The sequence below is a fragment of the Podarcis gaigeae genome (assembly GCF_964106915.1).
Source record: "Podarcis gaigeae genome assembly, chromosome: 9".
Lineage (NCBI taxonomy): Eukaryota > Metazoa > Chordata > Lepidosauria > Squamata > Lacertidae > Podarcis > Podarcis gaigeae.
The window spans coordinates 26,820,899-26,833,095 of record NC_139685.1 but is presented as its reverse complement, the minus strand read 5'-3'; the positions used below and the strand labels follow the sequence as shown (position 1 = coordinate 26,833,095).

Below are 12,197 nucleotides of genomic sequence, written 5' to 3'. Positions count from 1 at the left end.
AGAGTCTGTCAAGACTGGCCCGTACGGACAGGGGTACCTTTACCTTTACCTTAGGGCAACAGTTGCTTTAGTGCCATTACTTTTAAAACCATTTTCTCCTAAAAAGAATTATCCCAACTAATTGGGGATCACTTGACGAATGTTGAAGATAACACAAGGCCGTGTAGCCAATTAGATTTGGCCAGTAGGCAACATCATGGAGCCAATTCAGGGGTTCTGGCAATACCTTCTAAACTGGCGCACTGGCCTTTTTGCAGCACTTCTGAAAAGTTGACAGAAAGCAGAGGACACTTTCCCCAGCCCAGAAACATTTGACTACAAAGAAACACCCCCTCCTTCAAGCTTTGCATGAATTACAGCTAGGCAATCTCAACTCTACACTCCTCACTACTTTAGCCCAGCACAGAAAATCATTTACTATGCCATACATCTTTAAAGCCCTGGACATACAACATTGTTTAGTCTGCAATTCTACATGCAATTACCTAGCAGTAAGTCCCATGGAACTCAATGAGGCTTACTTCTCAACAGATGCATATAGAATTGCACTTAATTTGCTAGGATAGGATTTCATTCTCTTCAATAAATGTGTGTGCAATATATTTTATAAATAAATAGTTAAAGCAAGCAGCAGGTATTAGCAGCACCCTGAAAGCCTCGGAATAATTAATCTATTTTTAATTGATGGAAGTCTATAGCTTAAACTGTGTCCGAACAGGCCTGCTCCTTGAACGAGGAAGGGAATCTACACTTACCTGTTATTTTCTGCAATAGGAAAGGCAGTTCAGGCTCGTCACAGAGAGATTGGACGAGAGCCTCTTTCACTTCTCTTTCAGCTTCATCCAACTCTTTTCCAGTTTTGAGTTCCCCAACTATGGAGTAAATATACACCAGCAATACAAGGAAGTCTTCGGGGGTATAATCATCATCTGTCCTGTTCTTATGAGACTTGATGATAGGCAACAATTGGTTCAGTACAGTAGGTAATGCTGACTCCCCAATATTCTGCAAATAGAAAGGGGGTTGGGGAACAACCACATTGTAAGAATTTGAAGGATGGCTGCATTGTGGTTCACATATTGTTTCACATAGTACAGCTTAGGTAGGTTTGTCTTTAAATGAGAAGTGAATCAAATTTCTCTCTGATGTTTACCATGAGTTATTGCCCTTCCCCTCAAAGTGACTTCATAGTTGCCTGGATCTATTTCAGTGTGGGATTTTATGCAAGTGGCAGACTTTCTTGGGACACAGGAGCATACCCTCCAGAGTTTCTTTGATGAAAATAGGGAAACACTATTATTATTATTATTATTATTATTATTATTATTATTATTACTACCCCGTCCATCTGATTGGGTGGTCCCAGCCACTCTAGGTTCATAATAAAACATTAAACATTTAAAAAACTTCCCTTTACAGGGTTGCCTTCAGATGTCTTCTAAAGGCTGTATATAGTTACTTATCTCCTTGGCTCGGGGGTTGCATAACTCCATACCCTCCAACAGTTCTCTGTTGAAAATAGGGATGTCCTAAGGGAAAGTGGGACATTCTGGGATAAAATAAGAAACCAGGGCAGTTTATGTAAATCCGAGACTGTCCCTCTTGGAAAACAGGGACACTTGGTGGGTCTGCAGGAAATTGTTTCAGTACATAGTGGTCACTGATTCTGGACCCAACGTTTTTTTAAAAAAAAAAATAGATAAGCCACACATTCTAAAAAAATATTTTATTTCATTGACTACTTGAGCCTTTTGAAAACTAGTGTGCAGCTTGCCATAAGCATAAAAGGTAGAACAGATTACAAATTAAACAATGATAATGAATATCAGCATACAATATCTGTCTCGTTTAGAAAAATAACTGGAAGAGGCAGGCGTCAGGCTGGCAGTGGAAAATAATTTTATGACGAGTGTAGAAAACATTTTAACCATAGATCAGAGTTTTCATGTGCCTTACAGCACAATCCTTTGCATGTCTACTCAAAAGTTGGCCTCACTGAGTTCAACAAGAGGTAAGGGTGTATAGGATTGCGGTATTAATCTCATAGGTCAAAAACCGCCAGAATTTTTTCTTTGGCAGAGTTGACTTTTTATGCATGAGAATAAACACATGAAGACCCTGAGGAAAGACAATGTTCAAAAGCAGTGGGGAACTCTTCATAAAACAAATTACTACTTCCCAGCACCAGTCTGCCGCCTGACTCTCTCTTGTTTTGCATTGTTGTTCCTATTGATATAAGAATTATATAATTATATACCTGACATGTCTAAAGATGGTGTTTTATATTACAACTGGACAGCAATACATATGAAAACAGGCAACAAGCCAGCTTCTTCAGACTACATCCAGACACCACAGAGCTTGGAAATTTGCCTCAAACAAAATCCTATAGCAGCTTGTCATTAACCAGCACCTCTAAATGATTTAGGAGGTCTCTCTGATGTTACAAATCAATCAATTACACTGATTGAACAGCCCTGAAAAAACCAACAGGTTTTAAAAATGTAACTACCCGTGACCCAAATTTCCTGCTGGTTATGTTGGCCTCAGGTTAGCCTTGTTTGTCTATCATCAAGGGGTCTAGTAAAAATAATAAAACGAGGGTCAATTCTGTGCTTCTGAAAACCCCCATAAAAACAGCCACACTAGCCAAGGTGGGTCCAGCCAAAATGACTCTCTACCACCTTTCCTTACTTATTGTCACTTGGTTATTTTAGCACGATACAAAGGCAAGCATGAAAGGAGAGGGGTTCCTCTTCTTCTCTCTTCTCGCTAGTCTGTTTTGTATTAAACTGGAACGAAGAAATAATCTACTATCCCTGAAGAAAAAGCGGTGACGTCAGTTTGCTGACTGCTCCAGTTTGGGTTTTGGCAGGTTGGAGGGAATAAGGGAAAAAAAATGTATTTCCCAAAGTAAGAAAACAGTTTTATTTTGCAAGATGTTACACATAAATCTAACGTCATGTATTAAATAACTGAGGGAAAATCAATGCCATAATCATTTTTTAAAAGCCCAAACCTTTATACTTGTGTAGAACCTTATATTATTAAACACAGAGTTCATACAGAAGGTATCCTTCCCTTGATCAAATCTGCTATGAACTTGCACATGTACAATAAATTTCTGGCTCTCATTGGGCCTACTAGTTTTCAAAACTGTGGTAAAAACTGTGCCACCATTCTGACTTTTATTGGGGGGGGGTGAACAATTTTGAAATGTCAGACAGAAAGTATTCACACTTTAACTTCGCATGTATCTGGAGGGTTTGCTTGTAATGCCTACCAATACCTGAACACACATGTTTTATAACTCTGACACCAACATTATTATAGAGTACGAAGCAGTTGTGGGTTAAACCACAGAGCCTAGGACTTGCCGATCAGAAGGTCGGCGGTTCGAATCCCCGCAACGGGCTGAGCTCCCATTGCTCGGTCCCTGCTCCTGCCTATCTAGCAGTTCGAAAGCACTTCAAAAGTGCAAGTAGATAAATAGGTACCGCTCCGGCGGGAAGGTAAACGGCATTTCCATGTGCTGCTCTGGTTCGCCAGAAGTGGCTTAGTCCTGCTGGCCACATGACCCGGAAGCTGTACGCCAGCTCCCTCAGCCAAAAAAGCGAGATGAGCACCGCAACCCCAGAGTCGGTCATGACTGGACCTAATGGTCAGGGGTCCCTTTACCTTAACCTATGAAGCAGTTGGATTGTGCTGTAACAAACATTCCAGGCCCTGGACAGTTGTATGACAAATAAATTTGCTCTCAATAAGTTGTCCAGCCTATATCTGGAACAAATAAGAACATCCTCTTTGTCTAACTCTTTATTTCAGAATTCTCCCCCTTTTCTGCTAATTTTCATGAAGACAAATTATTTGTATAATCTACTGGCAAATCACTGAGGTATCTACGGGAACTGTTAGTATTATGCCAAAATTTAGGAGATGTTTCAGGACTAGAAATTCTAGGATGGGACTTTTCCACCTGTTGAAGGTGACCGAACATGCTTTGTTACTGGAATTTTCCTTATGACCAAATGACACATTGAGCATAATTGGGGTTGGAAAATGAATCAAGCAATCTCTGAGAAAGTCGAGGATTGGAGGCACTAATGGTAGTACCCGTAAAAGTCAACCCATATGTCCCTGAAACCGAAAACTCTATTGCAGTATCATACTAGTAGCATACATGTTGGCAGAAAAGGAAGACACAAGCTAGGCAGAAGCAGATGATCCCCTCCAGTCCTTTACAGGGCAGGTTTTTCATGTATTCGATAGGCAACAGGGGGAAACAATCAGGAAAAGTTAAAAAGTGAAGTTGGTTTTATTTTCTAATCCCTGTTTTGAAAACAGGTTTTAGTGAACAACATTAACCTGTTACTTCTAAACTAAGCTTGATTTATGACACGTATACATATATGTATTTTCTCCCTCTTAAAATAGGTACCCAAATACCCACCAGTTAAGTAGAGACAACAAGACTTCCATCAGATTAGACCGCACTCTCCAGTACTGTCCAGCTACTTTGTAGAAATCAGTGCAACAAAAGCTCTTTCCCATTTCTTTTCTTTGCTCAATGCTCCTTCCCATCCTCCTTCTCCTTTCTGAGTGGCAATTTCCTGCCTCCGTTAAACTTTAAGCTTCTTGATTGCTCTGGTTTCTTCTCAGTGGAACCTGTCAAGATTCTGTTGTTGACTTTATTACACCATAAATGGAAGGCTTAAAAACAAGTGACCCTCCCCTAATAACAAATTAAATACCTATAATTGCCAGATGCCAAATCTTCCAAATTCTCACAGACACGTGGAATTCAACAAGTTGCTCTTCTGGGCAGCATGTCGTTATATTTGTGACTATAGCACACTTGCAAATTAACCAAACATAAAGTTATGGGTACAGTGGTACCTTGGGTTACATACGCTTCAGGTTACAGACTCCGCTAACCCAGAAATAGTACCTCGGGTTAAGAACTTTGCTTCGGGATGAGAACAGAAATTGGGCTCCGGCGGTGTGGCGGCAGCAGGAGGTCCCATTAGCTAAAGTGGTGCTTCAGGTTAAGAACAGCTTCAGGTTAAGAACGGACCTCTGGAACGAATTAAGTACTTAACCCGAGGTACCACTGTATTTTGTTGCAATTGATTGGCTTAGTGTAGGGTCAGCAGGAATAGAAGTTGGCCATTGTTTTTCTTTAAAGCACTCCTAAGAAGGTTTACAAGAAGCCGGGATTTTGTAGCGTGAATATCTGCAAAAGTTGGAGCTTTTAAGTCTGCACTCTCAACTAAGAAGCTGTTAACGATGACCAAGTTCAAACTGCAAACCTCAGCCACCACGAAAGCCTTAGTAATAGCAATGGGTGATCAGTATGAACGAGTAGTATGCACTCAAATATAGCTTCTTTTCTGCTTTTCCTTTTCCCTTCACACAAATTAAGTGAGGATTCAGCTATTAACCCTAACTTCCTAAGAATGTGCAAACCTGTAAATCATGGTTAGTGACTTTTTAATGTGTATTTAATAAATATATATGTTGCTGTTCAAAACATACCATCTTCCCACAGTGCTTTACAACACTGAAAAAAGGTTTAAAGCCACATTAAATATCAGAACTACGCACAAATGATAATAACAGCAGTAAAATATTTCACTTCTTCTGATCCAGTTCCACGATTTAAAGTTGGCTTAACATCCTGACTTGTAAGCCACTAACCACAGTTTCTGGGTTCACAGGTAACAGGAAACAATGGTTAAGAGCTGAATCCCAGCTTGTTCAGCTGCTCCTGAAAAGGGAAGAATGAAGCACTCTCAAAAGAGCTCCAGCCACCAATGGGCAGGTTGTGCATGTCCTGGTTTATTAAATCAGGAACTGATCCTGTGAACCAGACCATGAACTAACCATGAGAAAGACTGAGGACATGCAAATGACCTGTGCTTCAGAGAGACCACTTGGAAAGATCAGCTGTGATGTAAGAGGGCCCAAAATAGCAGATCAGAGCGGCACCATCCTCAACTGATCCAACTGTACTTCAGCCAAACAGTGGTCCATGGCCTTGGGCCTTAATAGGACTAACCATCCTGTTGGGGAATTTCAGTTAATGCTAGTAAGTTTTATTAGATTTTAAATTTTTATGATATTTTGAAAGATAAAAACCTCACTGTGTTGAAAGGGTACGTGTTATATGTACTTTGACCTTGCTGTAAACAACTTTTTCAAATACTGTTCACAGTAGAGGTGCAAAGTAAATAGGTATCATGAATGTGGGCTTCTATAGTAGGAAATACTGCCCCTTTCTCCTTATTATATCTAGAAGAAGTGTCCTGAAGTACCCTGTTGTTGTTGTTGTTGTTGTTGCTACTGCTGCTGTTGTTGGCACCCATCTGTCTCGAGAAACAATGGAGTGTGCCTCTGGGGGCGAAGTCTAACCACATGTTAGCGGCACCAAAGCGACTTCCCCAAGGCACAAGCCTGGACAGTGTGTATGGAGGTCCTAGGCTGCTCAGACAACAAGACCCCGCTCTTGGGATCACTGTATGTTGCAAAGAAAAGCAGAGCAATACATTTGGCACCAGCTTGGCTGGAGTAGTTGTTAGAAGGAGGCACACAACGTACCATCTAACTGCCTTAGGGACTCCACTCTGGATTTGTGTAGAGTTTACTCCTTAGCCTTTTCTTCTCCTGAAGGCATCCCGCAAAGCAGCAGAGATTTAGGATCAGAGCTTTCCTTATCCTAGATGGGCTATCCTCCCAGCTTGACAAACCCCATCTACCCCTCACTTCCCCCTACAGAACATGCAGAAACCACCTTCTTGAACGCAGGGCCCCACGATTGGTCTTATCTGCTCAATCTGCCAGAGCCTGTCTTTACATGAAGGAGAAGTCCCTGCTTCAGAGATCTTGGCAAAGCAATAACCGGACATCTCTCTGGTCTACCATTCTGTTCCGATGCTTTGTGCATTGTTACAGAACGGGTGCATAACTGATGCATGGATTTGTTACCTTAAGGAGAAGCCTCCTAGCAGGATCTCTGTTATTGTGATACGCTAAAAAATGTTCACAAGAATTTTCCCAGTAATTCTTACAAACATGTGGTAAGTGGTAGGTAGTGTTATTCCCCTTATTACAGATGGGAAGCTGCAGGACAGAGACTTGGCTGTGCCCATAACAGTGAGAGTGGCATTAAAACCGAAGACACATGGGCTCCTAACATTTTACAGCCCAAGTTATTAGGGTTTTAAAAAATGTCACGTCACAGTAAACAAATCTACCACATTTTGCTCACTAGGTAGATAGGTGTGTGTGTGTATGAGTGGGTGAGAGAGATAGACAGACGGATAGACAGACAAAGACCGCACAGTTATTTCCCCCTTAAAACTGAAAACGAAATTTCTGTATAGCAATCAAAGCAAGGAAGAACTGCTGACTGTTCTCTGCTTCTCTGCTCCTGTCAAATTATAATGCTTTCAACAAAAAAAGAAAATTAATGGTAGGTGGTCTGCTATAGCTGTGCAAAAAAAAAAAAAAAAGAAGACAAGAAAAGTGTTTTAATTAGCCAAGAACACCAAAAAGATTATTGTGCAAATACTGGCGAATCTTCAAACAAGAGTACATGCTGTCCGTTTTATTCACAATGAAAAAGTTCTTAAGAAAGATTTCGATAAAGATTTGCCTCCCTACTTGCAGCCTGCATTTGTAATGTTTATGTAAGTGAGGGATATAAATCTTTTTCAAATGAACCCCACTGTTCTTGAACCAGACTGCTTGTTATAAACTGCCTGTTTCCGCTTTGCCTGCTTAAGCAAGCAATGCAGAGCCTTGCCCTGGACATACTGGAACTAATTTAATGTGTTCCAGGTTTGATCCTCACTCCCTCCTCCCAGCTTTTACGGGTAGATTTTACACACTGGATTACTGCTGACTTTAACAATGATTCATGTGATAAGTGGAGTTTGATTTGTTATGCCATTGCAGAAATGGTGCCCTACCAACAAGAATGTCACCAACTACTGTTAAAAATGAAACAATCCCAATCCCAAATACAGAAATTTACAAAGCACTAGGAAACAACTCGCACATGCAAAATTACTCTCAAACCCTTAAACAGGGCTGAGCTTTATTGTCTCGGCACAGAAAGCGGAGAGAAGATTTTGCAGGCGGCTTTATTTGACTTGGAAGAAAGCCAACAAACATTCTGTTCAACGGATTTTTGTACTAAGAGACTCGTGCTTACTGTTCAAAACACAAAACCACCACAGGAGACGATAGACCAAATTGCAATTCTTTGTATCGCCTAAGATTCTGCTCCTTATTGTTTCAGCAGTGATTAATTGGAAAAGACAAGCACAAAGCAATTAGTTGCACACTCTTGTGCATTGCACAAATATGTGGAACATAATGAAAGCTATGTTAAGAGTGGCACCATGAAACTGAAATAACTGCTAGTTAATTTTAACCTCCTCAAATCTCCCTCTTTCTCCCTCTCTCTCTCTCTCTCTGAATGCAAGTGTGAGTATGCAGACACAATTTGTCCGAGAGACCATTCTACCTTCCCAACCATAAGATGGCAGTATTGCACTAAGTTGCTAAACTGTAAGATAGGTTGGAAGGAGGAAAGAGACAAGATTCCTGTGTACTGAGTTTCATCTTGTCAAAAAAAATTCACGAAAACAACAAAACTGATGCTGAACTTCAGCAGAACACTCTTCAGTCTCATTTCATTTAAACGGAATAGGGTTATTAATTCTTAAGGCGCAAAGCAGAGGATATTCTATGCATACACTCACGCATAAGCCAACTATGCTCTGAAAAACAATTCAGTGAATCAACCTGGGATACAAGCTTTGAAAGTTAGAAAACATAAGGGTACAATATACTTCGTCCTTGTGGGGTGGGAGCAGTCTTTAAGGAAATGGAGCAAAACACTGCACAGACACTGTGGCAGTTTTCTTCCAAACAATGGTGTGGTTTTATGCTTCATAACCCTTGGCAGAAGTGTTCAGCAAGGAAACCAACTGGCACACTGAAATCCCCATCTCAAATGCTTTTCACTCCCTTTCGGGAAGCAACAACAACAACAACACCCTCATTGCCAGGACTTGACACTCGAATCAGTCATCTGATGCATCTCTATAATGGACAAAGGGCATATGTTTTAGCACAAACAAGAATGCTTAGTGTTCGTAATTTCTGCAGCACTAATTGGCTGATAGGATCTCTTCCCAAGTCCCTGATTCTCTGAAGCTTGCACAGGAGGAAGGAGAGTGAACAACTGTTACATGATTAAACCACAAACCCCAGCCCACCCATTCATGTTTATTGAGTATAAAAATAGGCTAACGGGCCATCAGGGAAACACAAAAGTTGAGTTGTTGTTTTAAAAAATAACCTGTTTTACAGTGTGCATTTATAAATTTAATCTAAGCAACATTCAGTTATCAAAGTATTTGAGAGCTGTGCAGGAGGGTTAAAGTATCAAGGATCTGATCCAACTACAACTGTGGGACCACATCACATGCTAACTCATCACCAGTCTTCTAGATTATTATTATTTTACATTTTTATCCCTTTCCTCCAATTGGACACCTTCATCTGCCCCTGCTGGAACAAATCATGTTTCTCCCACCCAGCATGGTCATTGATTAGGGTTGACATAAGTTGCTGTCCAACAAAATTGTAGGGCCACACCTTCCCATCTCTGGTCTACACAAGATTTCTCATTGGCTGAGATTATATATGGAAAATACCCTTCCAAGTTAAAAATGTCTAAGCAGCTGCAATCAAGCTGGCAGCAGATGAAGAAGTAGAAGGCAAGAAGGTTCAGTAAATATTTTTTGTGCCTTCTTCCAGTACTTTATTTGTAGCAATAATTCGGTCTCATGAAAACTCAGAGCAGTGCTATTACGTACAAGGATCTTTCTTGCTGCTTTGCGGGGCACCAAGGTCAGGGCTTAATAAGAAGTTCCATTCAGACATCTACTTCAAAAGAGCAAAAGAACATCTCCCTACACCAGAAAATTCTTACTTATTTTTTCAAACATAGGGAAGATGAGGAGGCAGGCAGCAGGGAAGAGATGTTCTTACATTTGCAAAGGTATAAGCTAAATCTTCCTTGGGGCATTTATCTGTATCGGAAATGTAGAACAAGAAGGTTGGCAATCACACAATTTGTTCTATTTATTTGTGGAATTTGCTACGTTCATTTGCATCTAGCTTCATTTCCTGGAAATTGAAATGCAAGCTTGATCAGTGAGCATGAATCCTTCAGAGAGGATGCCCAGAGGCCAACTCAATTAACAGAAGAGGAAATGCAAGTGACAGTGATGGAACGTACTGTGGGCAGGGAACATTCTTCTACATCTATACTGACAAGCTTTTCAGGAATATTACTCCTTCAGTATTCCCCCCCCCCCATCTAGACCCAGTTCCAAAGAGCTAGGATGGCTTTAGTGTTCTCTGGTGGATGATCTATATTGAGAGAAAGGGAAACTGTGACCCTAGTGATCTTCCTTGATAATCTCATCCATTTTGGGACTGGGAGATGGAGATGTTGTGATACAAGGGTTTTGTTGCTACCTGCAGGGCTGTTTCTAGAGAGCGCAGAATCCTGTTTTTCCCCTTAAAAAGTTGTGTTGTGACTTCCCTCACTTCCATTAATTCTCCAATGCCTTTTAACATCTACATGAAGACGTTGGGCGTGGTTATCAGGGGTTTAGGGCTTGGTGTCCTCAATATGTAGGCAGCAAGCTCTACTTCTTTATTCCATCTGCACAGTGTGGTTGGAGGTACAGACGGCTACATTAGCAAGTTTCCAATGCCTGGCTAAAAATATCTGCTTCTTCAGGTATTTGGAGATAGTCGTACCTTGGATCCCAAACGCCCTGGAACTCGGATGTTTTGCCTCCCAAACGCCACAAACCTAGAAGTGATTGTTCCAGTTTGCGAACGTTCTTTTGGAACCCAAACATCTGATGATGTTTCAGCGGCTTCTGATTGGCTGCAGGGGCTTACTGACTTACTGTCCAGTGGGCTTACTGACTTACTGACAGATGTTGCTTGGTAGATGAACATCTGCTTTACCCCCAGAATGATCCAGGTTTAATCCCAGCATCTCCAGGTAGATCTTGGAGAGATCCAGGTCTGAAATCCTGGAGAAGTAGTGTCAGTAGGTGTAGACTACAGTAAGTGTAGACTTAAGTAGACCAATGACCTGAAATCAGCTTTCCCAGTTCTCCTTTGAACAGCAGATCTCCAGGCCATATTGGAAGCTACCTTTGAAACACCATACAGTTTCTAAACTGTCTTGCTGGAGATAACATTGCATTTTGGGAAGCACAACCTGAATCCCATTTTTTATACACAGTTGTGTAGTTCTTCCTATCCATGTAGGGTTTAAAGTTCCAGGTGAAAATACTTGAACCTACATGGCCACACTTCTTAGCACCGGGCATCAAGGATGCCTGGCTCAAGAAGGATAGTTAACAAGTATGAACACAATATTCTGTACTCCTGGTTTCCTACATGCATAAACCAAAATTAGAAGGAAAAGGTTGCTTGGCAAATGTGCATTCTTGCTGCAGATTTGATAGCTTAAAAATCTTTTAAAATACAATAGTTTTAGGACATGGACATTATTCTACATTTCTTCTGTCTGGCACATATGTTAGGTCTATATGTGATCAACAAAAATAATTAATGTGAAAGGGATAGAGAGAGAAAGAGAGAGGTTAGCATCTTGAGATGTCTTGCAACTCAAAACTGAAATATTCAATGAGATAATGAAAGGTGAAATATGGTTTGGTTTGACTGAAGTTATGTTACTGGGAGCCCCTGACATTAACTGTACAGAGATATATGCTTGAATAGCCCAAAATTCCAAATAAGCTGCAAGAACCAAGCTGAAGTCGTGTGCGTGAACCTTTCAACCTGAAGTTTTTTACCAGAGAAAGCGCCTTTGCAAGGGCTAATTGAAGGCACATTTCTTTCAAGACGTTCACTCCACTCTGGTTTTCATTTTGGACTTCTTGCTATGTCAAAAGTCATGCTGCAAAAGGGAATTCAAGTTTATTATTAAATCAGGAGCAAGATTTTTTTCCTGTCCTTACTTTGTCAGTCTACACCAACCAAACGTGCTTTAAGTTTTGGCTTCGCATTCTGCGTGCCCAAATAAGATTGTGTTACTTGCACCTGAGGATAAAGTGTAAACAGATATCAGG

The 12,197-nt window shown here is 40.8% G+C and overlaps 1 protein-coding gene across 2 annotated transcripts in view; it reads right to left on the bottom strand.

Moving 5' to 3' along the window:
• The window catches only part of SCFD2 (sec1 family domain containing 2), a 152,223-nt gene that overhangs the window by 98,163 nt on the left and 41,863 nt on the right, over positions 1-12,197 (bottom strand). For both annotated transcript variants that reach the window (XM_083755685.1, XM_083755686.1), the window contains exon 5: positions 756-1,005. In XM_083755685.1, the coding sequence (XP_083611811.1) occupies positions 756-1,005 (250 nt within the window). The remainder of the gene's footprint in view (positions 1-755; positions 1,006-12,197) is intronic.